Consider the following 27,745-nt stretch of genomic DNA (forward strand, 5'->3'; position numbering starts at 1 on the left):
TTTTATACAGTGAAAACGCTTTTATATCACTGTATGTGTAGGCTACACTCCAGACTGGTAGACGTCGCTGTAACTTGTTACAAAACACTGGTGCAGTGAGATTGCAAAGAAGAAGACATTGCTTCCCTGGCAACGAAAATAAGCGTCGTGGTGGTGTTTGTCCAGTCTAGTCAACGGACTAATTTGTGATTCAAGATGTGAAGAAGTTAGTTTATATTTCTTTTATATGTAGAAGATGCTTTGCATAGCCAATCTGCATAGCATATATGTGACCAAAATGACGAATGCAATGTAATCATTGAGCCCGTGATGGCATGTACAGGTAGTTCTATTAGCGCCAGCTAATCTGTATCCCAGACAGCTGAAGAGTTTGTTCTAACAACGTTAAGTACCACACGACTTCTCAATCTTAAACAAACGTTCAGTCTATGCCCAGAAGATGCACAAGGTCATATACGGGATTGTAGTGTCGGTGTTTGCGCTTTGCATCATCTCAACCGTGCCACAGGCTGTAAACGAGACGGACTGGCCATCAGACTTCAATGACACCAACGTTAGCTCTACCGAGGAACCCTTCATACCATTTTCTCCAACGCAGCCTTTCGAAACGGTATCCACTGAGAATGTAACAGAGACCAGTGCACCATACAGCACTACAGAAAGCACAATCACGGAGAGTGCTACCACTCCTAGAGGTGCTACTACCACAAGCCCACAAGAGACAGATACAGGTAAGACGTCTTGGGCAGACTTGACAGGTCTTGATATGATAATACGCAATGTGATATAGTCTAGTCACCAGAGGGGGGTCACGCGCACCCCCTGTACTTGTTGTCGAAACCTATTTTTTTTAGACTCCTCCATATGTCTAATTTACAATAAGAGATGTTAGCATTGCAGCAAATTGTCCCATGGGTGTTTTTCAGGGCTCATCTTGGAAACTGTGCAATAGCGATTTATACAATTCTGACATTTGACTATTCACATAACTTTTGAACCAGACATGGTACAAAGACAAATGAGACCACTTTTCCATATAATTCCAGCATGGGGAATTGATTGGAAGGGTCAATAGGTTCATAAAAACATGTTTAGACTACTTTCTAGGATAAAAATGACTAAAATGTATCAAATATTCTAGAAATTCTGACAGGAACTAGTGTGTAGATTTTCAAAAATGGTGTAAAGATGACATTCATTGCAAGCATTTATGACTAGAAACATTCTTTAACTTGAGGTGACTACCATACATGCTGTCATTAACATTAAAACATCCCTGCCACCTTTTAAGGCTATGCTTAGTCATGGTTGATGCGAAAAGCATAATATTAGCAATCAGATGCATTGATGACTTGACCCTTCCAAAGCATCAAAAAACAGACTTTTCAGTGGTTTACAATAGTATCAGATGTACTTGGACAGAAACAGACTTCATGATGAAGGTATAAGGGCCTGGTATCCACACGTGGGGCCTATGCTTTCTGAGCAGCACCGTTGGGAGCAAGTTGTATAAACAAAAGGACATCAAAAGTACATATTCAACATCTTTGTTCATAAAAATGTTGCAGGTAGCATAACTTTCCCCATGTTCTCTCCAGACTTTATCATGTCTGTCACATATCTTCAGTGTGAACCTGCTCTCATCTATGAAGAGCACAGGGAACCAATAGTGAATGTGCCAGTCTTTATGTTATCTGGTATATGCGAGTCGCTCCCTACAGTGCTGCTTTGTAGGAATAGGCCCCACTTGTGGACACCAGACCCTCATACCCTCCTAATGAAATCATCCTCATCATCCTGAACCTCTCTGGAGCTTTTGAGACAGTTTCTAACACCATCCTCTTGGAATGGCTCTCTGAGTTCACTGGATTAAGGATCACCTGGATTGATGCTCATCTTGGATTTATCACTATCAATTCAGTCCCACATCAAAATAGTCACCAAATATGCTTTTTACCATCTCAGAAACATCTCCAGACTCACTCTCACTCTCAAACTGTAACACACACACACACACACACACACACACACACACACACACACACACACACACACACACACACACACACACACACACACACACACACACACACTGCAAAGCAACCTTGGGTGTTTTGAAAGTCACTAAATACTATAGAATTGTTATTGCTCCTGAGCATTTGAGTATTTGACATTAGTGGCCTAAAAAGCTGATATTTGCAGGGCTCTGGCAATCCCACTACTGGGTTGTAAGCCATCCTATGGCCTCCTCCATGTCCCTTGGTGTACTGACATGTCTCCTGACATATCTTGCATGTTCTGGAGGACATTGTGCTGAAGGACACACCCAACTGTCTTGCCACAGCACACATAGATGATTGGATATGTAGCACTAGCTGAGCAAATGTTCATGATGGGTGGTGAAGCACTTACCCATTCCAGTTTACACAGGAAGCAATGGCATTAATGGGCTTCATCAGTGACAAAGGGTTGGTGTCCCAGTAGAGAACCTCGCTCATGCACCTCTCCAGGGATTTTCTGTAGTTCACTCTCTCTACACCAGTAACAAACCGAGGGATGGGTGAAGAGTGTGAAGGGTGTTGGGCGTGCCCTGGGTATTGGGTTGTTATGTCTGTACCACATTTACAATGTCAACCTCTTTCCTGAGTCTCATCACCCCATGGCGAGGATATCCACCAGAGCTGTGTCATCTGCAAACTTCCAAAGAGGATTGGTGCTAAAGGTTGTTTTGCACTGATGACTGAGCACACAACCTTGGGCCCTGTGCTGAGAGTCATTATGAATGAGGTTCTTGGAATTTGGTGCTTGCCTAAAGAAGTCTTGAAGCAAGTTGCAGAGGCTGGTGTTGATACCCAGATTGTACAGTCTGTAGATGAGGTACTGGTGCTGAATGTTGAATTGCAATCCATGACCAGCATCCTCATATGTCAAGAGCATTCTCTCATATTAGTTTTTTTGTACAGGTGGATTAGGGCTGGTAGGACGGGAGAGATCACCTCCTCTGTGGGATATTTGGCTGAGTATACAATGTGAACAAGAAGAGGGTAGATGGATGGATTTGTTTTTGGATGTGCAATATTACTAGCCCTTCAAAGCATTTCATGATGCATGCGTCAGGATAGGAATGATTTCTTTGGTACTACTTTGATGGTGGCCGCTTTAAAACATGATGGGATCATGGCTTGTTGGTAAAGAGAGTGTTTAGCAACTCTGCTCTGTCTTTGAGCACACAACATTTGCCATTGTCTGGACCAGGTTTTCATGGGTTGATTATGGCAGACACAGAGTCTGACACAAACAGAGTCTGACACAGACACAGTGTTTCTCACTGATGCCTGGAGAGAATGGTGGTCAAATCCAAAGCTTTCATTTTAATATTAAATCAGAGTGCATCCTGGGGGGTATACTAATTAGCTGGTTTAGTAGGTTAGAGGTATATCATCTGGAGCCTGGACCCCTAATGTTCTTTACTAAAGGATAACAATAGGCATATCTATTAGCAGGTTTACCACTCATTGTTGGTTAACAGAGTCTGGTTTATCATTTAACCATGTTCTCAGTATACCCCCTGGCTTAATGTTACTATAGATACTCAGAGTTCGGAGTATTTGTTGAGTCTTTTATTATGCTTGTGATGGAGTGACCATCACTAGGGTTTTGGGTGTGTTCTGACCAGCATGCCAACGAGCCTGGCTCTTTGGTGTAGCGGTCAGAGCCTCAGTTTACTACCCCGGAAGGTCTGGGTTCGAGTTCCCGGCTGGGCAACTCTACTCCCCTTTGCTGCAAATGGTGTCAGAAGTGGGAAGGCTACCATGAGGCGATCGGAAGTGTACCCATTATTTGTGAGCAGTAATTGCAGGTGAGGGACCCCCAGGATTGGTGACCCCGGTGTGAGGGACCCCAGTGATGGGTGAAGCATTGATGATGGGGCACACTGGATGGGAGAAGCATGATGGGCAGTTGCGTGAGGGACACCATTAGTGTGTGAAGCGCACGGGTGTGCTTCCAGAGGGGGAAGGCAGTGTGATGGAGTGACCATCACTAGGGTTGTGGGTGTGTTCTGACTGACACGCCAACGAGCCTGGCTCTTTGGTGTAGCGGTCAAAGCCCCAGTTTGCTACCCCAGAAGGTCTGGGTTCGAGTCCCGGCTGGACAACTCTACTCCCCTTCACTACAATGCTATTGCTACAGGTTTTTGGGCATGTTGTGTTACCATGGAAATTGGGGTGGCTTCTTCTGGTAAATTACAGCAATGTGCAGGAGCTGGCTGGTATGTTGCATGTTTTAAAGCAATAAAGGGTGAATTAGTTTGCGGGAAATGATATGCATTGTGCTGCCAACACCACTTCAAGGAGTTAGAAAATACCAAAAAGAAAGTATTCTGATTCTAAATCTTCAGAATTGCTGGAAAGTGGGAATTTTACATTGTTGTTAGCGGTATAAAGTAATGCAATTACTCAGAACATGAACTGAGCAAGTCAGAAACATGGAGTAAAACACCTATATTGATATTATTATCTGTATTGGCTACACAAGATTCTGAGCCTACACACAGTTTTTTTCACCAATTTCGATCTTAGAATTAAATTCAATAAGATTATTTTCTGTAGCTAATGGACTTCCTCAGTATCAAAATGTATTCATAATTGCTTACCCATCAAGTAAGCATGATATTAAGAATATTATATTATCACAATACATATCAAACATCACTATTCCTGGTCATTGTATGGTAATTTTCAGACAATGCTCATTTTGTGGGCCTGGTGGTGGCCATCTTGAAATTGAGGCCTTTCTTGTCACCAAAAACTGGGTAAACATTTAATATGTTCTAAGTACTTCTGATACTATTGTAAACCACTGAAAAATCTGTTTTTGGATGCTTTGGAAGGGTCAAGTCATCAATGCATCTGATTGCTAATATTATGCTTTTCGCATCAACCATGACTAAGCATAGCCTTAAAAGGTGGCAGGGATGTTTTAATATTAATGACAGCATGTATGGTAGTCACCTCAAGTTAAAGAATGTTTCTAGTCATAAATGCTTGCAATGAATGTCATCTTTACACCATTTTTGAAAATCTACACACTAGTTCCTGTCAGAATTTCTAGAATATTTGATACATTTTAGTCATTTTTATCCTAGAAAGTAGTCTAAACATGTTTTTATGAACCTATTGACCCTTCCAATCAATTCCCCATGCTAGAATTATATGGAAAAGTGGTCTCATTTGTCTTTGTACCATGTCTGGTTCAAAATATATGTGAATAGTCAAATGTCAGAATTGTATAAATCGCTATTGCACAGTTTCCAAGATGAGCCCTGAAAAACACCCATGGGACAATTTGCAGCAATGCTAACATCTCTTATTGTAAATTAGACATATGGAGGAGTCTAAAAAAATAGGTTTCGACAACAAGTACAGGGGGTGCGCGTGACCCCCCTCTGGTGACTAGACTAATAACTGATTCCACTGTTTATGGCAAATGTAGAAAATATTCTCTGTGTGGAGTCTTTTTCTGCAGAAATGGACCCAGAGGGGTTGTTCATTAAAAACCCAAGACTGGCATGCTGTATTTATTTATTTATTTGTTTATTTGTTTATTTATTTATTAAATGACGTCCTTATATTCGTTTCCCCCTGTGTCTTTGATCCTTCTTCCCTCTTCAGATTGTGCATGTGACATCACCCCGGGATTTTGTGACATCGGCTGCTGCTGTGACAATGTGGACTGTGAGATAGACGACTTGAGCACAGTCTTCAGAGATTGCCAAAGGAAAACAAGGTTGGTAATTGCACTGTATTTCTTTCCTGACAACTCTGGTGTGTGTGTGTGTGTATGAGAGAGAGAGAGAGAGAGAGAGAGAGAGAGAGAGAGAGAGCGAGCGAGCGAGCGAGCGAGAGCGAGAGAGCGCGCGCGCGCGCGCGCGCGAGAGAGATGTGCATTAATGCAGGACTGTGTGTCCTCCCCTCAGGCCACTGGGTGTGTGCGTTGAGAAGTGGTTGATGTTTCGAGCAAATGTGGACCCCGCCCTCGTCACAGTTACCGACACATTATTCTGTGTGAGAGAAGGTAAGGAAGACTTGCTCTAAGAAAAAAAAAGCTTTTGTAAAAAAAAAAAGTGACCTTTTTTTTTACTTGTTGCCTTTTGACTTTTAATTTCAGATTATTGCTAATATTTGCAGGGCTCATTATCTTAAAATGCTTGGTGTTTTTTTTCTTGGTGTTTTTTCAATGCCAGGAAATGATACAGAGAAAATCCTTCCGGCTTTTTGGGAGCAGAAAGAAGTCCAGGTGTGGCCTACCTTTTCCCTGGAAGAGGACCCAACAGTGGCTCACCCGGCCAGAGAGTTCTATAAGGTAAGATTGCATAGGATTGTTCTATAAGGTAAGATTGCATAGGATTGTTCTATAAGGTAAGATTGCATAGGATTGTTCTATAAGGTAAGATTGCATGGGGAAGCCTAAGGGTGATGGTTTTGCAAATTGTATTGTCTTTGATCAAGGCATTCAATTTGATCTTGCTCTAGATATGGAAAACTGTATGTGTTTGCCTCCTAGTCACTTACGCTAAATTCTTCTGCTAAATAATGAAATGAAATATGGTGAAGTGTGTGTGTGTGTGTGTGTGTGATCGACATTGTCCCTGTTTATGCTCCGCCAGGTTGATGATGTGATTCTTCTTCAGTATAAGCGTATCTCCATGCTTGGCACGCTCAAACAGCCATCACCAGGGATATCCTCATCCCTCTGTGTCGACCGCAACCCTGCCAGTAAGAACTTCAAATTCATCCTTTGCTGTGTGGGCTTTCTCTGCAATGTTGATAGACATAGTAACTAGATAAATAGAAGCAGTGTCGCGCTCTTCCTTGTGTGAACTGAAGACTGAAGTACCTTGAAAACCTGTACCTGCTGAAAAAGAAACCTTCGAGGTAGGGCAGTCGTGGCACAATGGTTAGAGCACTGGGTTGGCAACTCAAGGGTTCCCGGTTCAATGCCCGACCGGACCACGGCTGAGGTGCCCTTGAGCAAGGCACCTAACCCCCACACTGCTCCCCGGGCGCCGCTCAGCAGGCAGCCCACTGCTATGGACTAGTGTATGTACTTCAATGTGATTCACTAGTCCATATGGGATAAATGCAGAGAAATAATTTCCCCTAGGGGACCAAAAATTGGCTCCAATCCAAATTGGCTCCAATTGGCTTCATTGGCTTCATTAGAGGTGTGCGGGCTCTCACAAAAAACGTTGTCAAAATACCTAGATAGATATAATAGCTTTTATTGTCCCCAAAGGGAAATTTGTTTTCACCACCATCACAGCTTGTTACAGGCAACATGAAGACATGAAGTACTCAACCCAATATTCAGAACATGTTCACAAGGGCATCAATCACCATTCATGCACACTCAAACACAAATACTGTCAGACACCATAAGCATATTCACACACAATAAGCCATACAATCACACCATAAAATAAATGACAGTCACATACACACTATACACATACAGATACACCTCTTCACCTCTAAAGTCTATGTCTATATCAGTGTTTCTCAACAGGGGTGCCGGGGCCCCCTCGGGTGCCGCGGGCCCCTCTCAGGGGTGCCGCAGAAACGTGGCTGAAAAACAAATTATGTAATATAATACATATTTGTCTAAATTGATAAGTAGATGCTAGTCAGTGGAATCTTTCATCTGCCATTTACGCACAATAAAGTAAATATAGGTCACCCCAGTCAGCTGCAACTTCGAACGTAGGTCGTGTGACGTCTCCAAATTTGTTACTTTTCTAAGCTTTTGTGGTATCGGATGCGATGCCATGTTACGGCTTGTTGATTTGGGGTGCCTTGACATTTTTCATGAATTGAAAGGGTGCCTCGCCTAAAAAAAGATTGAGAAACACTGGTCTATATGTCTGCACTGGAAAGTAAGAAACGTAACTTCAAATTCTTTGTATGACCAGTGCATGTAAAGAAATTGACAGTAAAGCCGACTTGACTTCATATAATGTATAGCTGATATGTATGTCTGTGTCTTTCTCAGGGTTCATGCAGTCCCTGTCTCATTCGTGTGCTCGTGCTGTGAGCACCCAGTCCTGCTCAGCTGACTCTAGCCTGAGCGTGCGCTCTTATTTTGAAGACATCAGCCTCCTCAGGGTCAGCAGTTGCTTCATTTTCTAAATAAAAGACATGCAAGTGATGTCATTCTTATTGGACAATCTGAATGGCTTTCTCATCGCCTGTTCTGTTTACATGTTTTGAAACTTCAGGTGCCTATTCTGCAAACTGTGGACATGACAGATTTGCTGGTAAGGTTAATCAGACACACATACAGAGATGTCAGCAAAATCATTTTTATTGTATTGAGAAACTCTTGCTAAAGAAACATCCTTATTTATTTGAGCAGATTCCAATAGTTCCTGTGATGGTATGGCCCTCACCCAGTGAACAGAATGGCACCTGCTTAAATATTGTGTCGAGGGTAAGGACCAGTAACACTTCTTTTTTTGTGCCAAATTCTGATTTTGTCTGTTTGTAATTTCCGTATATGCCAGGTTCCTGTACTGTTGTTACAATAGCAGTTCAACATTATAATAGACATTTCAAAGGGGATTTTCAATACAGCTCTGCATTAATCCGTTATTAATCCAGGTGTAAACTTCATCCCTGCATGGGAAACTGACATTGCCAATTTCTATTTCTTCCTCTATCTAGGTGGAGTATGTTATCGAGTTTACTCACGCTGGGGAAATCACGAGCGCTACCTTGCGGGCTGAGTTCCTGAATGCCAGCATGGACGCACAAATATCACAACAGTTTGCTGTAACTTTTCAGGTAATTGCCACAACGCTGTTGAGACAATGATTCGTTTAGGTATGTGTAAAGAGTAGAGACTGGCAAATAAATTAAGAAGGAGACCTTCTCTCTGAAGGAAGAGTTTCTGTAACTCAATGGGACCTTCTTAAGTAAAACAAGGGATTAATTTAAAAAAAAGTAAATATATGAGAAAAAAATCGAACTCGTCAATAGAGAGGGTTTTTGGTGTGATGTGTTTTAAACCTGGGAGCATGCCAAGAACATGGATAAGTGGTCTCCCAGCTGAACTTAACCGTGAGCTAGTGGTAAATCATCTAATACAAGAGGCTGCAGTCCATATTTTCTTAACTAAATGAGAACTGTTGGCTGACTATTAGTAGATTTATCTATGTCTGTCTGTCTGTCTGTCTGTCTGTCTGTCTGTCTGTCTGTCTGTCTGTCTGTCTGTCTATCTATCTATCTATCTATCTATCTATCTATCTATCTATCTATCTATCTATCTATCTATCTATCTATCTATCTATCTATCTATCTATCTATCTATCTATCTATCTATCTATCTATCTATCTATCTAATATTTGTTTTGTGTTTACAGTTGGCAACTCCCTCTCCGTCTCCTGCTCCTCTGCCAGCTATGGGGCTGACGGCTGGAACTCCTGTGATTGGCCGCTTCGGTCATGATGTCAAAGCTGTATCTTTTCAAAAACCAGAAGATCCACCATTTAGGCAGCTGTAGTTTAGTCATCCCCAATATCACTGCAGTGTTTGGCAGGAATACATGTAAGGGATAATATATTGTCCACACATGACTATAGGAAAATATTTAAGTCATTTTAAAACATGGTTGTATGATTTCTTAACTGTATTAAGATAATTTAGAAACATGGAATGACCCTAGGGAATGGAATAACTCTAACCCTGTAAAATAAAATGCATCTGCTGTATATTTAGACTTACGTTAGTTTGTGAAAGAGTAAGAGTTCAAAAATGAAGAAAAAGAAAAAGAGTTGTTATTCGGTAGTCACCTTGATTAATTTTGCATGCCATATACATCTTAGCTTCTGGGGGCTATACTAAGAAACTGGTTCAGGAGTTAACCAGGTTAAGTTACAGTTTTTCTCGATTGGTTTGGCTAATTTCTTGAAACCGAGATGACATTTCTATAAATTTTGGGTCATTTGGCTAAACATTCTTACACTTCTGCACAACAGTTCAGATAACTAGCAAAATGTCATGTACCTCCCAAAACAGCTCATTCTTGCATCAGCACTAAACCTTCTCTCACATAAATAGTCAGTACCATAAAAATGGCATATATCCTTCTCAATTGGTTTGGCTCATTTGCATTCATTTAGTCATTCTGTCAAAATAAACTGGATGGTTCAGCATAACCTCATGGATCCTCATCACTTGCTCATATCACTCCAAAAACTGTTTAACCGTTTGTCGAGACTAAATTCCTTCCATAGAATGCCGTTTGAAAAAATGTCAAGAAATTAGCCAAATAACAGAGGAAACTGTAGTATACACGGTTGTAAAATTATTTTCTACAAACTAGTAAAGTTACAATACCATCTGGCCTGTTGAACACTGTCATGAATTTACTGTTTACAGCAAAGAAATTCTTAAAATATTATGTCCTTGACGGTTTTGACAATTGTGTAGACTACTTTGCATATGATGACTCACACAATGAAATCATGATGACATGTTTTGGAGAGGGCAACCATTAGACTGAGAATTGTCTAATTCGTTTAGATAAGACAGGTCTATTTATTTGGAAAATGTGCTAAATGTATGCTCAATGTGTCAACTGTAGGGTACTTGTATATAGCCATCTGCCGAGATGTACTAAACATTTGAGACATGTACAAAGCATTTGAAATTTGATGAAAGCAATGAAAAATGCCATTCTGTTGTGGGAAATTGTAAGTTGGTTTGGAGATTTGTCCGTGTTGTTTTGAGAATGTCATCTCAGTTTCGAGAAATTAGCCAAACCAATCGAGAAAAACTGTAAGAGGTAAATCATCTAATAGAAGAGTCCAGAACACTTAAGCAAATGAGGACTCTAGGCTCTTCTATTTGATGATTTACCTCTTAACTTGACCTGGTCTACTCCTGAACCAACTTTGTAGTACACTATACCCCTCTGGTCTGTGTTGTGTGTTCTTCCTTAACTGTAAGTGTCAGCTGACAACTCTAGCTCCTGCTGTTGCCTGCTCTGTTTCTACCCCCGCGACGGCTTCTCACCGGCCCATACTCTTCACACACAACTCCATCTCTGGCTGCTCCTTCAGGTGAAGCTATGGCACGCACGCACACACATACACACACACACACACACACACACACACACACACACACACACACACACACACACACACACACACACACACACACACACACACACACACACACACACACACACACACACACACACGCACACACACACACACACCTCATTGATTAACAATAGATATGAGGTACTTTACAGTCATTCAAAACAGTATGTTTTAGTTAGATTAAATAGATTCCCTAAATAATGTGACCTATACATTACAACTTGAAAAGCATTGTCGCCCTCTGGTGGTCAGCAACGCACACGCACTGCGAAAAAACAAACAGACAAATACACGACCATCACATAACCTACTTGGCAGAGGTTATTAATGTGACTACACATTGCATTGGCTTAGGTAATTACACTACATTATTGTTATTACATTACATAACACTTAGCTGACGCTATTATCCAAAGCAACTTACAGTTATTTGCAGGGTATTGTTTACAGTCCCTGGAGCAATGTGGGGTTAGGTGCCTTGCTCAAGGGCACTTAAGCCATGGATGGAGGTATAGGGAGAGGTAAGGGTGGGATTCGAACCTGCAACCGTCTGATCTTAAGAGTACTTCCCTAACCATTATGCTGCGATCACACCGCCGGCGTTGAAAGAGCCACAACGCTGCTGACTCCTGCCTGGAAAGCAATGATCAGGGGCGTTGAACGAGGCAAACGATTCAACCTGAAGCGTTCGGCCAGGAATCTCGACCAACCGAAGCTCGTGTTTAGAAAAATGTGAACACGCCATTGGCTGCCGCCCTGCTGCCGCCGAGCTCATTACATATTTTTAGATGAAGTTCAACTTCTGCCTCCCTCTGCTTTTGACGCTTTCGACGCCCTCGCCTCTAGAAACGCTCCCGACGCGTTTGCCTTGTTCGCCGCCTGTTCTCCTATACAAAGTCAATTACTTCTGCATCTTTCCACGTGTTCAACGCCGGCGGTGTGTCCGCACGGTTAGGCCATTACTGCCTCGAATTAATGGCTGCTTCTCATTAAAGGGACACTGTGAGATTTTTAGTTGTTTATTTCCAGAATTCATGCTGCCCATTCACTAATGTTACCTTTTTCATGAATACTTACCACCACCATCACATTCTTAGTATTCACTATGACTGGAAAAATTGCACTTTTCATACATGAAAATGGGGATCTTCTTCATGGTCCGCCATTTTGAATTTCCAAAAATAGCCATTTTTAGCTGCAAAAATGACTGTACTTGGACCATACTAGAAAATATGTGTTTAATACTTAGTAAACTTTCATGTAAAGATCAAATTTGGAAATAGGCAACCCAATTTCAATGAGCAGCATAGTTGCAGTACCTTTTTTGACTATTTCCTGCACAGTGTCCCTTTAATGTGAGCTTCATCTTATTTCCCTTTTTCCTCCACCCCACAGGTCTGCCTCTGCCAACTGCACTGACCTCAGATCAGAGTTGATGAGCGTGCTGCTGGGCGTGGCGATGCCCGACATGGTGGCCATGGCTGCTGGCCCCAAGCCGGAGTGGGCAGAGGTCCTCTCTGAAGACTGCCCAGCGTCACCAGCTGTGAGATACCTTTTTGTATTGTGATGGTGAAACTTGAGAGAGTAGTTTAGATACACAGCGCTCTTCCGTGCGTTTTTTATTATTTACATAGCAGCAGAAGTGTAGACAAACGTTTCGGCTGTTGCCTTTGTCAGTGTCTCCCACTTGAGAGAGAAAAAGTGTAACAAAGAAAAGAGCATGCACATCCATCCATCTCAAAAAGATTGGGTGCAGGTCTAGTAAAGTCACATGAAAATTGCAAATAAAGTCTGCCACACCAAGGCTCCAATTTCTCTTACATGAATGTGGCATTAAAGTAAGAGAAACAGGAGCTTGGTGTCGCAAACTTTATTTTCAGTTTCCATGAAACTTAAGTGAGACCCGTAGGGAAACTCCCTGTCTTTGTCATTTTAATAGTACACAGTGCACAATGGAGTTTTGTTGTTAATGCCTCACCTGTGCCAAGGGGAAGCTGAAAGCAGTGTAGGAGGGACAGTAGTTTCTGGGTAAAAACTCAACGATAACAAAAAAGACTGAAGGAAAAAATCCTTGGTCCAGGTACTTCAGTTGGTTAATGTAGTAAAAAAACAAACTTTATTTAAAGGGCACACACCCTGATGAAGGCCACAGCGCCGAAACGCGTAGGTGTTTTTTTTAATGCATTTGCCCTTTAAATAAAGTTTTTTTTTTTTTTTTAACCACAATAACTAACTGAAGTGCCTGGACCAAGGATTTTTTCCTTCCGTCTTTTTTGAACATTGAACCCCTTCCAAGAGCACCAGTTGGTTTTGAGGGACACTAGTAGCGCTCTACCAACTCTTCCACTCAACGATAACACTTCACTTGACGCCAGTGTCATATGTATGACATAACAGTGTCATAACATTGTCATAAGTAGAGTAGTGTATCATTTATTGATCCAGAGGGAAATGAAGGTGTCAAGTAGCATACATAGTATGCATACATAAATACAGAAGACACAAGGACATTACACACAACATTGCATATATATTCACAAATATTCACCATACATATATTCACAGGGTCACATCTACCTATCCCACTCTCTCTCTCTCACACACACACACACACACACACACACACACACACACACACACACACACACACACACACACACACACACACACACACACACACACACACATACACACACACACACACTCTCTCACTCTCTCTCTCTCACTCTCTCTCTCTCTCTCTCTCTCTCTCTCTCTCTCTCTCTCTCTCTCTCTCTCTCTCTCTCTCTCTCTCTCTCACACACACAATCACTCACTCAGATCAAAAGATCAAAAACTAGAAAAGTGTCTTAAGTGTCTAGGTGCCAAAGTCACTATGCATAGTCCAAGGAATGCAGTCATGCTTGTGTCCCAAACATCATCATATCAATATCAAAAACATGTCATTACTGTCATACTATCCAAGACCAACTTACTAGCCAACTTGACCCATTAGTGAGTGTATGTTGTAGGATTTTTTTTTTAGAAGAAGATACCGCACACTCTTGTGGATCGTGCTGCAATTTATTAAGAAAACAACGTTTCGGCCCGTATAACTTGAGAAAGGCCATACGGGCCGATAAACGTTGTTTTCTTAATAAATTGCAGCACGATGGACAAGAGTGTGCGGTATCTTCTTCTAAAAAACTGATATACCCGCTACCTGCACCTCGAAACCTCTGGTGTGCGTTGGTTTCCTCCTTCAAATGGTTAGTAGGATTAACATCTACTAGCCATTTTGGCTGGTGATGAAAAAAGTTAATTTACCGTCCCTGCCAGTGGGTACATGTATGTTTTGTATGTATTGCTTGACGCCGGTGTCATACGAATGACATAACAGTTTCATAACATTGTCATAATGCAGTCATGTGTCATAAACATGTCAATATCAAAAACATTTTATGACTTTGTCATTAAGTGAAATTTGGTTATGGTAAAGACAGGCCTAACAATACCAACTTTTTATGATCATAAAACGTTTATGACATTGACATTATGTTCATGACTCGTTCAACCTGCCCATTGGCTGGCTGTGATGTACGGGTGGGTATGTTTTGTGTGTATTGCAGGAGGACTCGTGTGAGACGGGCTGTCTTCTCCCTCGCTCCCTCTCCATCCAGTTCCTATGGGCCAGGAGAGGGCTGCTGTCCTACCCTCAGAGCTACATACTCGGAGCCAAATACCAGCTCGGCTGTCAGAAAACAAAGGTATGCTTCATCACAACTCCACATCAAAGATGTCAAAAGTAAAAGTAAATACATTCATGGTGTAAGTACAACATTAGCACATGATGTTACATGGCTGTTACACCATTTAATGCGTTGTACCTAATGAGGTACTGTAGATAGAGTGTGTTGTTACTGAAAAACACAAAAAAACTAACAAAAATCCACCACAAATTAAATCTAACCAGCGCAGAGCTGATCGTAAGACAAGTACATACTGGTTACTCAGATAAGTTACCTGTGTTGGACGGAAACTGTTTATTTTTTTATTTCTACTTTTACTTTTGGCACCTTTGCTCTACATACAGGTGAATTTTGCTATCCTAGCAGTCCCAGTCTTGTTCAGCCATGAAAAATGTTTCTTCTAGAAGCTCTTACAGTGCAATTTTCCAGTCCAAGTTACAATTATCAAGATGTGTATTGCATCTATGGCAGTAGAATGTTAAGATGCGTAAAATAACTGTACTACCTCTTCTTACTATGGGTGAGTTGACATTCAAGTTTAAACAGAGTGGATTTCACTGATAAGAAAAGAAATTTCTTATTTTCTACGATACATTAGCCTGTTGCTGGGGTAACCAAGTTCCGAAGTGAAGGCATTTGCTGCCTATTTAAAGCACACATTACAGTGCACAAGGCTTCCTCCACAAGTGTTTCTGTTCAAGTGTGCGTTTTAGATGACTATTTAAAGTTCCAGAGCGGAAATTAATATATCGTAGAATAATTTCACTCAGATGATCAGTAGGGAAGTGAGAAAGGGTTGCATAAGTCAGCTGTTTTGTTTTGTTTTGTTTTGTTTTGTTTATCACTGATCACTAAACAATGTATATTGTAATACATTTCCTACGTCATGTGCTATTGATCATGAGTCATTACCCAAGCATCACCACTCTAATAGATGGCCAGTTTTATGTTTAGAGGATCTATAACTTAGTGATTATTTTAAGGTCCCTGTTGCATTATTAAGTAGGTCCAGCTTAGCAATGATAATGACAGAATGTAACATTACATCCTTGCACATCTTGGTACACGTAGATCCACAGAAAAGGAACTGCAAAATAGTATTACCCTAGAACTGAAACTTTAATGTTTTTCTGATGTTTCCATCCACAATGTGGTTGGGTGTGTCTGTGGCGTGCTTAGTACTGTGGTTGTACCATGAATGGGCTCTATATGCTCATGGGGACTCAGGTTCCAATCCGGCCTGGGTCATCATCACCTAACCATAGCCCACCTCTCTCCCTCCCACATACTTCCTTTCATCACCTCCGTTATCTTGTTAAATAAGAGCAGAACCAAAAATATACTTACAAATGTTTACTTTCTCCCACCCTTACCTCTCTCTGCACCGCCATCCATGACCATGGCTGATGTGCCCTTGAGAAAGGGGCACCTAACCCCACCCTGCTCCAGGGCCTGTAACCAATAACCAATACCCTGTAAAATAGCTGAAAGTCACTTTTGATTAAAAAAAAAATCGTCCAAAAAAATAAATAAATAAAATAAATAAATGTTTACATTCCTTCTCCAGTGTCCCCTGAGGTCCCCTCTGAGCGTCACGTCTGAGGTGACCTTTTCGGAGACCACAGCCTACCCCGAGCCTCCCAGGGGAGTACCGCAGCCACACTGGAAATTTCCATTCGACTTCCCCACACGCGGACAGAAGGAGCTGGACGGGGTTCGGTGATGAGGAGAAGGAGGAGGAGGAGGAGGAGGAGGAGGAGGACTGGACAGCAGAACGATTCGTATCTCTGTCTGCCCTTTGCATTGATGCAATTACAGTAGATGCGGCGCTCCATCATCGTGTTTATGCTCTGGTGTATTTTAAGTGGTTCAAAAAGACAGAGAATGCGTCCACATCAGTAGCACAGGTGCTGGACCAAACAGAAGATCATTGAAAGGAAATCACAAGTCTGCAAGTCACTGTTTGATGCTCCCAAACAAAATTTAATGGCACAACGTTTCAAATTCTCAGCCTGAAGGACAGAGAGTCTGAAACGTTGTGCCATTAAATTTTGTTTGGGAGCATCAAACAGTGTTGCGGACTTATATTTTCCTTTCAATGTATTTTAAGCAGTTACAGTCAGATATTGAGCACAAAGTAAAGGGTGAACTTCAGAATAGGTAAAGCACATGACTGTTGTTATTACCGTTGAATAACTAAAAGGATAACCACATTCCTTCATTAGGAGGCTTGCGATTTGTTAGCGTGCCCCTTAGAAGTGACAAAACACTCTTTTTGTAATATCCCTTGTATCGGTTCTGTTTCACTATTTCCACAGTTTTTGGCATTTTGTATTTTTTTAATCTAAAAAAAAACAAAAAACAGATTCACCTCACAGAGTTGTATCTGGTGATTATTTTAGCAATTCATCAAATAGAATTGTAGACATTAGTTATTGAATTATGTTGAATTAGACTGTGTGTACATAGGTGTAAATACAAGTAAATTGTAACAAACTGAAATAAATATTTTTCCTTGGATTTTGAAATTGTTTTTTTTAATATATTATTATTATTCATCTAGTGTAACCAGCTGTTTGACTCCTACATATAATGCATTCCACTTGTCCTGTATTCTTTCTGGTGGTTTGACTCTTGTGCCCATAACAAAGGTATTGATCTTTTATTTACAGTAGCATCATCCCTCAACCTATTTTCAGTCCTGTCCACTAGGGGCGACAGACTTCCGGGACAGCGCGTTGCTTTCTTTTTGCCACATCAAGTCCCATTTGAAATCGCTCAGGAGGGAGTGTGAAGCTGGGTGGCAGTGGTCGTGCAAGTTTCGCTTGGTCGCTGCGTTCAAATTGCGCACAACATGGATTGGTAACTTTCTCAGCCTTTGCCCTCTTTGGCGTCGGGAGTACTTGAAGGTTACTTCACTGTCTGTTACAAAGGACGGGAGAAAAAGTCATGAAAAGCCTCTGGGAAGATATGTGGAGACGAGACCTCAGCTAGCTGGCTAGCCTGGCTCCTGCATTACTTCAGATAGAAAGAAAGCAAGCTAACCAATAACGTAATCACGGTAGGACAAGTGGACAGCATTTGTGTTAACTTTGACAAACCCCTGTCTCCTCAACAAACTGGAGGTAAAACCGTTATATTATCTGAAAAACGTTGATTGAATGCGATTTGATTTCATTTCGTATTGTACAGTAGAAAGTCCCATAACCAAACAATTTTAGGCTAATGGCCAGATCTGTTAATGCACCTTATGGGTCGTCAGTCCTTTGGGATTCAGTTACCATGACTGTTACCGACCCCACTGGAGTAAATAACGACCAGTGAAAACCAGGACATAGTACTCAGGTGTTCTTACACTGTCGTTTACTCAACATTTCGGAAAGAATTCAGTCTATTACATGATTATAACTAAGATCTGTGTGGAGTAGCTAATGTTAGCTAACCCAAGATTCTGCCAAACAGCTGACATCCGCCTACACTGCAGTTCTCAACTTTCTGCTGTCATACTTTTGAGCAGTAGGCTACGCTTGTTTTTAGACATATCCAGTTCATCAGGAAGTTAAATGAACTTGGCGAAGTGTTCCCCGATAATGCATGTGCTATAACGGCTTGGTAAGCAAACATAATTGAGAAATGGACCGTGAACCATCTCAGGTGATCTGACATCAGGACGTAGGTCTTGCAGAAGAAAGAGCCAAGCCAGTCAAACTAGAAGATGAGTTTCTTTCAAAGCCTCTTGTCTTTCTTTGGTCTGGGAGACCTCCAGTGGCTTTGTATGGTCACGTTATTCATCGCCTCTCTCGTGACTCTCACCATATATTTCGTGCAATACTATTTGGATAATGTGTCAAACGGGAGTGAAAATTCAGTGGGACAGTCGGAGGAGGCGAACGCGCTTCTCCAATGGGCCCTGTCTCTGAAATCCTGGAAGGCGGAATGGAAGAAGGCCTGGGTGAGGGCCCTGAACGACAACTCCAGACAAGCAGGCGTAAGTAGTAGAGCGATGGAGCAAGCATGCATGTTCATAAATATCATTAAAGACTCCCAACAGTGTGCTGTGGTGTGGACATTAGATAAACTCACCATATTGTGAGTGTTGCTAGGCAAAACCTACTTAGCTCAGCCTTTAAGCGGCTTTGTGTGTCAACCTGTAAAGAGCATTAGCCGGTTACTTAATGATTTGCAGCAAAACTTTGTGCGTGTCTAGCAGCATTTATTATGTATTGAAAAACGAATTAGCTGTGGCATTGTGCTGAAAACGGGACCCAGCATGTGCACTATGCTTACAAACACTAAAACATTCTACACCAGTCAGCGAGTATACAGCTCAAGCCTTTGTTCCCCCCTCATGTCTTCAACTGAAAGCACAATCATCTTGTACATTTATTTACAAATTGGTTGTTTGCTTTTTTTGTGTGTCATTCAACACCTTCATCTGTGATATTCATTCTCTACGTATGTTTTCCAGAACTACTTGGAGTTGACGTTCCAGGAGGACGGTCTCCAGTCATCTGACCTGGTGTTGAGTCAGGTGTCAGGGCTGAAGAAGTCAGCAGGAGGGAAGGTGAGTGGTGTCTAAAGTCCAGCACATTAAAACGCCTACTTTGGCTGTCAAGTCAAGTCCCACAGCACTGTCAAGTCAAGTCCCACAGCGCTGTCAATCCCGGGTTCAGACAGGAAAAACATCCTGCCACAAATTTGATCCATCCAAACAGCTCTGAATCAGCTGATTTTAATGAAAAACTCAGGGCCAGCTAGACGAGTTGCCCTGTCGCCTGTGTTGGAAGGAAACTGGAAGAGTTTTTTGAATTTCTCAACAGGGGGTGTTTCTCAAAGTCAAGTGATCAATCCTTGCTGGTGAGAGTAACACCCTTTTTTCGCTGGAGTATCCAGTTATTAATTACACTTAGGACTGGTTATTGGATACTCCTTGGTGAAATCTGCGAAAAATGGGTGTTATTACGGGAGCGTACCTATGTTCCCCGGGTCCTATGTTCCCCGGGTCCTATGTTCCCCGGGTCCTATGTTCCCCTGTCTTTGTATGGGAGCGGGGAACATAGGACCCTTTTTCTAAAAAAGGGTTCTATGTTCCCCGCATTGTATGTTTCCAAGTTTTCAAATTGTGCCCTTCCCAAAACCATCCCTAAACCTAACCTGTCAGAAATGCAATGTTTCTGAGTTGTAAATTTGTGCCCTAACCAAAACTATCCCTAAACCTAACCTGTCAGAGGTGCAACAATAACCTGCGCTTTGCCATGCGGCAGCAGTCTACTTGGAAGCAGCGGGGAACATAGAACTCTTTTTTGAAAAAAGGGTCCTATGTTCCCCGGTTGTGGGGAACATAGGACCCGGGTAACATAGGGATGGCCCCGTTATTACTCACTCTAGCAAGACTAGGACACTTCACTTGGAGAAATGCCCTCTGTCGCCTGTGTTGGAAGGAAACTGTCAGGGTTTTTTAACATTTCTGAACAGTGTTTTTGGCACCTCAAGTCCGTCAGTCACACTGCCTGCCTGGCACCTCTGTCCGTCAGGCACACTGTACTTCCTCTTTGGCACAACACTCCTGCAACAACCACTTTAATCCATCTAGCAGTTCAACGTGTTGGCCCACAGCGCTACGAATCAGCATCAGTCCAGGTCCTCTCTCCAGATATTTCCCCCACTGGCTTTTCAAGGTGCATTTGTTTTTCCATAAGAATATTAAGTCTTCTCTGCCACCATAGCAAGACAAAGTCTTAGCAGGTGCTTTTCTTCAATGGAGACATAGACTTCTTGAATGTTGATCAATGCTAGAGTTTTGGTAGACATTTTTTGCTTTGGCCTCTTTATTAAACAGGTGCTGTACTTCACTGTGTAGCTTCAAATAGTTTGTGAGACAAGTTATGTGAAACACAATGGAATATACTAACTGTTGTCAACACTATATAGTAAGAGACTCCTTATGAAGCTTTATTAACGCTTTATTAACTACCTGTTAACTAACAATAACGCTTCATCCTCACTGTCTGGGAACGCGGTTCCGTGATGTGTACCCAATGCCTGAATATAAATATACGCTACAGGAGGGGCTTATCCAGTCCTATATTTTGCCCACACTGTAAAGGGATTACGTGGTCAACCCGCCCGCGCTTGAACTTCAGGCCGGCCGACTTTAACCAGTCCATAATAAAAGAAGTGTGATGGGCCGTTAGAGTTAAGCTGCTGTGCCAGCGTCTATTAGGAGTCTCCGCAGTACTGGCATGCAAATGCTGTGGCCTATTAGGCCCATTGCTGTGACCCATTGCTGTGACCCATTGCTGTGGCCCGTTGCAGATCATTAGGGCATACAGCATACACGTCAGTGGGACAGGCTTAATGCACGTCAGATTGCATATCATTCGGACAGGCTAAATACCCGGCCCGGGGTCCTTTGCGGAAACCTCCCCTATCTCTCTCTCCTACTTGCTTCCTGTCTCACGGCTGTCCTGTCAGAAAGAAAATACCCCCCCTCCCCCAAAAAAAAGAAAAAAGGATAGGCTAAATATTTGCTAGATACTACGATGATATGCAATATGATGTTTGCTGCAAGGACATTTGGCTAAGATGGCATGTCTGTGATGTGCTGACTCCTCTTCACATTTGCAGCTTTGTCATCATGTCTCTTGTGAGTCACTGTGAACAAACCGTTAAGCGTAATCAGGGGTGGATAAACTGGTCCAAACTGGTCCTTATGCCCTGTGCTGTTAACACAGGTGTTCTCACTAATTATCTCATCAACTGAAGGGGTGTGGTGGTAATAAGGATCAGCTGGCTCATTGAATTGGCAAGAGCAAATATGTGGCAGAGCTTTTCCCTTCCTGAACCTTAGATGTCTGCCCCTGGGTGTAATGTACTCTGCCGTGCAATACTAGAACGCAGTAACTCAAAATGGTCGAAAAAATTTTTATATCGGAAATCGGTTCTAAACTACCTCATTTGTCTTGTGTCCAAAAATGGTGGTCCAACACCGTCCCGTTTTGGAGAAAACTCATTTTGAAAGTGCAAAAATTACCCAAAAAAGGTAAAACAAAAACGCAGTAAGTCGGCGAGTTACTGCTGCACGTTCCAATGGGACTGGTTTGGGAGTAGACAGTAATACAAGCTAAAAACGCAGTAACTCCTGCAGTAACTCCATTTTGTGGCAGTAATACCAGCCAAGAACGCAGTAACTCTGTTTTTTGTGGCAAAAAGACACATAAATGTTGTTGTTGGTTTTTTTGTGTGTGCATTAAATTTCTATCCTAAACAAGCATTACCAGGAAGTGTCACCACCAATTTACCGGCAACACAGTCGCGCCATATGGAAAACTTTGAAGCCTTTTTTCTCAGTTTGCCGTTTTCAGAGTTACTGCGTTCTAAGATTGTAGGGTAGTACTGGCTAGCATGTGTAGCTGCATGTATACATGGGTTCTCAGTGTTTATCAACACGATGTTATGAGGAGGGGCAAGACACTGGCAGCCAACTACGTATGTGAGCTAATTTTTTGACCGACAGCGGTTTCCAACAATCAGAGGTTGAGTTGTGCGCAGCTAGGTTCGCGCATTCAGGTTATAAACAAAATTTAGAACCCATGTATACATGGGTTTACTGTTTGAAAACAGTTGCACGACCCTGGCTGCGTACTGTTCAGCCTCTGATTGTTGGAAACTGCTGTCGGTCAAAAAATTAGCTCACGTGGTTGGCTGCTTAGCATCTTGCCCTTCCTCACAACACGAATGTTTGTAAACAAAAACCCCATGTATTGTACTGTGTGGGGCATGCATGTACTGTGCTGTGTGTTGTTTTGTACTGTCTGTGCTCTGCTGTGTGCTGTGGCACTTGTGTGCTGTGTTGTGTGTTGAGTTGTAATGTGTACCGTGTTGTGTGTTATGTTGTGTTGTAATGTCTGTACTGTACCGTGTTGTGTGTTGAGTTGTAATGTGTACCGTGTTGTGTGTTGAGTTGTAATATGTACCGTGTTGTGTGTTGTGTTGTAATGTGTATCGTGTTGTGTTGTAATGTGTACCGTGTTGTGTGTTGAGTTGTAATGTGTACCGTGTTGTGTGTTGTGTGTTGTAATGTGTACCGTGTAATGTGTACCGTGTTGTTTGTTATGTTGTGTTGTAATGTCTGTGCTGTACCGTGCTGTGTGTTGTGTTGTAATACGTACCGTGTTGTGTGTTGTGTTGTAATGTGTACCGTGTTGTGTGTTGTGTTGTAATGTGTACCGTGTTGTGTGTTGTGTTGTAATGTGTACCGTGTTGTGTGTTGTGTTGTAATACGTACCGTGTTGTGTGTTGAGTTGTAATACGTACCGTGTTGTGTGTTGAGTTGTAATACGTACCGTGTTGTGTGTTGTGTTGTAATGTGTACCGTGTTGTGTGTTGTGTTGTAATGTGTACCGTGTTGTGTGTTGTGTGTTGTGTGCAGCTGATGCGTTGCCAGGTGTACGGGGAGCAGCTGCAGTTTGAGGTGGGGGCGCGGTCACCTGGATCCCAGACCAGAGAGCCACAGCACTACACCGTCACCGTAGCCCCTCTGGAGCTGCAGGTAAGCACCGACATCTATATATCCTCCGCCTTTTACAGGCACATTTAGATCACACATGTGTTACAGTGGCGTAACATCATGTAGGTTACAGACATGTATATACTCCATCGTTAAAAGTAAGTGAATAAAGAAGCACTCATTTTTACAGGCACGTTTAAGCCTTGTTCACACATGTCGCTGCTAGTGACTCGCTACTCGCTCGCTCGCCTACTCGCCACTCGCTCATGGAACGTTAGCTACAGTACTGACACAGCATTAAGAATTTGTCGTTACTAGAATGGCAATGACCAAGTTGCAGTGCATTACTAAGGGCCTTGTGTTATGTCATAGTAGTGTAGTACTATGGTAGTTAACTTTTCAATGACTATTACAGCGTGCCACTTGTGGTTTGGCGTGCATTACGGGGCTACATCACAAATGTGTTACAGCGGCGTAACATGTACGTTGCAGACATTATGATCCAGTGTTTTTGTTACAGTGGCAGCATTACATGTGTGTTATAAATGTTACATGTAGGACTGACATAGCACCGGTGTTATAAATATATCACAGGGGTATACGTATATTACATTACAGATTTATGACAGTGGTATTACATGATTGTATTCACAGTAGAGGCTTTCTCGGTGAGGTTACGAAAGCATCTCTATTCCATTTCCTGGTTCACTGAGTCCATTCAGCTTTCTTTAAGGATCGCTTTTTTCCGCCTTTATGTTTTTTTTCCCCTGTGTTCCTTCCCTGTTCAGTGGAACATGTGAGAAGGGTATAGTACGGTATGTCTGCTTGGCAGACCTCTTCTTATGTCAGTGGTTCCCAAACTTTTTCAGCAGGGACCCCCTTTTGGACTCAAGAATATTTTCGCGACCCTCCCACCCACCATAGTCTTAGCCTAGCTATGGAATATCTAACAATATTCATTGCCATAGCATTTTTTTGTCTATTAATATTGCTAGATTTCCCATTATTAGTTTGTCCACTAATATTGCTAGAAATCCACAGGACAGATGATCAAATACATCTATTACCTGTTAGCTGTTAACATGTGGATTTCCCGTTTTCATGCAATGTCCCTGTTGTCCACGACCCCCCTTCAGTACCTCCGCGACCCCCTTCCCCCCCAGGGGGCCTGACCCCCAGTTTGGGAACCGCTGTCTTATGTGACTGAGCTAGATCCTTCAGAGGTGGAAAAACCAGATCTAGCTTTCAGTGGAACCCCATGCACTTAAAAAAAACACACACCACTGCTAATCCATAACACACATTAGCCTCATAAAGCAGCTATTGCTAATGCAAAACAAATGTTAGTCTGGCTTCCTTAGTTTTCAGGCATTTGCAGGCAGTGAGGTAAAGGGAAGTATGGGATCCTGGCTCTTTAAAAGCCTTCTGTTATGAAGAAATATTTAGACATTTGGTGATGGGTATTGTTAAAGTGATACTGTCCCATTTTTGGAAATACGCTTATTTTAAACCTCCCCTTCAGTTAAATAATAGGATTTTACCGTTCTCCTAGCAGTTGACATTGAGTCCAATGAGACCAGTTAGCCGCCAGCTGGTCTCATAGGACTCAATGTTAACTGCTAGCTTGGAGGTAAAATTTGCACTGCCATACCAAGATAACGGTTAAAAGTACAGGTGAAAGGTAAAACCCTATTATTTAACTCAAGGGGACGTGTAAAATAAGCTTATTTCCAAAAATGGGACGGTATCACTTTAAGGACGACACGTGTGGGGAATTATATTTGTTATGTTAGCTCTTAAGGTGATTGGGTAGAAAGGGAAATGCCGTAAGCTGGATTGTTTTGGTCCAGACTGAAGAGAAGGGAAAGCACCGGAGGACACTTCACACACTCTTGTCCACACAAACCAGCTAATTCAAGGCACATTTTATGATCAGTTTTGATTGTTTATTTGTTGAAGTTTGTTTTTCTCATTGATTTATAGATGTCTCTCATATAGAGCGATAGTTTAGGGCTGCATAGTCTTTGTGCGCCATATGTGGAGGTGTGGTATACGACATTCAAGATTCAAAGAGTATTTTTATTAGCATGTGGACAGTAGGGGTGTGCAAAATAATCGTCATATCGATGCATCGCAATACTTACTTTCACGATACAATGCATCGATTCATGACAAGGTATGGTGATACTTATTTTCTCAATATACTGCATGGATTCATGACAATTGATTATTTGATAACAATAAAATTTCTATTTGCCACGGGTTGATTTTGTTCAGTAGAGAGTAGGTAATATTTCTGTTGTGATGTAAGCTCTCTCCCAGATGATAAAATGCTTAAATAGAATGAACTGACTTATGAAAGCTACACAGCAACTGACAAATAAGCTGTATTTTACACATTTACTGAAGTAAATATCGCAATGCATCACAGTAGTACATGAATCGCAATGCATCGTGATAGAATCGCATCGTGGCATGTGTATCGTGATGCGCATCGAATCGTGAACCCTTTGCCAATACCCACCCCTAGTTGACAGTGCACTGTACATTGGGCACAGTGTTGCCAGCACAATGAGTTACTGACTTCACATAAACCATGTTCTTATGCGGAGGTATTTTACAAGCTGTATATGGCTGTATGACCATTGTTATTGGCTGTAAGTAATCAAGTAAGTGTGCAGCAGCTGTTGACGTGCGTTTGGCCTCTACGTATGTATTGGAATGCAGAAAAGGGATTACAACAGCAGTGCCAATCAAACGGTGTAGTAATTGAAAGCTCCTGGGCATGTGGTCAGTGTTTGCCTGCGTGAGGCCAGAGTTCACTACTCTACAGAGCGCTGTGTTTGGCATCACACGGGGTCAGCTGGAGCTAGCTGGGTTTGCACAGGGTAAGGGCGGTCAGCTGTAGAGGAGTTGGCAAGGTGCTCTGTTTTTATAAGCTCTGCCATCATGTACTAAAATGCTAGTTCAGGGGTAAACCAGGTTAAGTTAAGAGCCTGGAGGGGGGTTGACACAGGGCCAGGAGGGAGTGGTGGTGGCAAGGTACTCTGTGTTTGCACAAAGAGAGCCTCCCTGCATTGCATAACTAACTCTACACACCTCTAGTCATGGGTACTAACTTGCACTACACTGCATGAGTCCGCCTCTGCTTTTCTGCTCTCTATCTGTTCTACATTACTTGTGTACTGCTATGCTCTCTAGCTGCTGACCTCTCACTCTGGACTTGATTGAGTGTGTTTGTGTTTGTAAGCTCTGTCGTCACAACAGCAGCCGGCAGGTGCACACTTGACTTTGTGTGTGTGTGTGTGTGTGTGTGTGTGTGTGTGTGTGTGTGTGTGTGTGTGTGTGTGTGTGTGTGTGTGTGTGTGTGTGTGTGTGTGTGTGTGTGCGTGTGTGTGTGTGTGTGTGTGTGTGTGTGTGTGTGTGTGATAGTTCTGCTGCCTTGTGGTGAGTGCATTTTTCGATAGTGACTGTGCACATCCAGTATTATTTTTGCAGGTGCTAGACAGTAGTGTCAAGCAATGGAAAGCGATAAGGGGCATTTCTCAAAGTCAAGTGTCCTAGCCTTCCTAGGACGAGTAATGCCCATTTTTCGCAGATTTCGCTAAAGAGTATCCAATAAATTTAGGTACTAACGTCAGTTCTGGCCAGGCCATGGTAGTCAAGAAGCTTGCCGCCCTCCCCTTCATCTAATTCATGTAATTCGGCACGCCTTTTAAAGTGAAAGTGAAGTGAAAGCCCATTGGGAAACTCCAACTCCCATTGTCATTGTGACACAGCACTCCACAGCACAGAAGTGAACACTGCACACTGCACACAACGAAATTGCATTTATGCCTCACCCATGCAAGGGGCCAGCCCTCAGTGGCGCCCCATGGGGAGCAGTGCGGTGGGACGGTACCATGCTCAGGGTACCTCAGTCATGGAGGAGGATGGGGGAGAGCACTGGTTGATTACTCCCCCCACCAACCTGGCGGGTCGGGAGTCGAACCGTCAACCTCTGGGATGCATGTCTGACGCCCTAACCGCTCACCCGTGACTGCCCAAATTAAATGTAAATTCTTAAATTTAATTTAAATTATTTCCACTTCCTCTCAACTGTATGCTGCTCGGTTTTTGCTACCCACCACCTCCCCTGCTCCACCTTGTCGTGTATGATGTGACATGTTCTCTTGTCACGTCGCTTGGCTCTGTTCATGGGGGGTTATCTCTCGCCCTGTCCTGCTGGGGTGAGAATTCCCTAAACTGCTGCTGCCCCCTGACTAAATGCTTTTCCATGCTGCTCATGGAAATAGGGGGGTTCCTCCGAACAGAGCTATACCGCCAAATGTAATTCATAATTT

At 42.5% G+C, this 27,745-nt stretch overlaps 2 protein-coding genes across 2 annotated transcripts in view; both read left to right on the forward strand.

The window, feature by feature from the left end:
- Nucleotides 1-133: 133 nt before the first annotated feature.
- Nucleotides 134-17,399, forward strand: LOC134451926 (tectonic-3-like). Its single transcript, XM_063202321.1, has 14 exons — nucleotides 134-731; nucleotides 5,673-5,787; nucleotides 5,978-6,075; nucleotides 6,245-6,363; nucleotides 6,668-6,776; nucleotides 8,050-8,162; nucleotides 8,276-8,314; nucleotides 8,413-8,487; nucleotides 8,721-8,840; nucleotides 9,419-9,514; nucleotides 11,014-11,120; nucleotides 12,561-12,708; nucleotides 14,774-14,911; nucleotides 16,461-17,399. The coding sequence occupies exons 1-14, from the start codon at nucleotides 440-442 to the stop codon at nucleotides 16,614-16,616; spliced, it is 1,725 nt and encodes a 574-aa protein (XP_063058391.1). The 5' UTR covers nucleotides 134-439; the 3' UTR covers nucleotides 16,617-17,399.
- A 270-nt stretch (nucleotides 17,400-17,669) lies between these two features.
- Nucleotides 17,670-27,745, forward strand: part of LOC134453315 (C2 domain-containing protein 2) — a 45,734-nt gene continuing 35,658 nt past the window's right edge. The window contains exons 1-3 of the mRNA XM_063204193.1: nucleotides 17,670-18,881; nucleotides 19,362-19,457; nucleotides 23,325-23,444. Coding sequence (XP_063060263.1) covers nucleotides 18,609-18,881; nucleotides 19,362-19,457; nucleotides 23,325-23,444 — 489 coding nt within the window. The 5' untranslated portion in view covers nucleotides 17,670-18,608. The remainder of the gene's footprint in view (nucleotides 18,882-19,361; nucleotides 19,458-23,324; nucleotides 23,445-27,745) is intronic.

Source organism: Engraulis encrasicolus, chromosome 7 (assembly GCF_034702125.1).
Source record: "Engraulis encrasicolus isolate BLACKSEA-1 chromosome 7, IST_EnEncr_1.0, whole genome shotgun sequence".
Classification (NCBI taxonomy): Eukaryota; Metazoa; Chordata; class Actinopteri; order Clupeiformes; family Engraulidae; genus Engraulis; species Engraulis encrasicolus.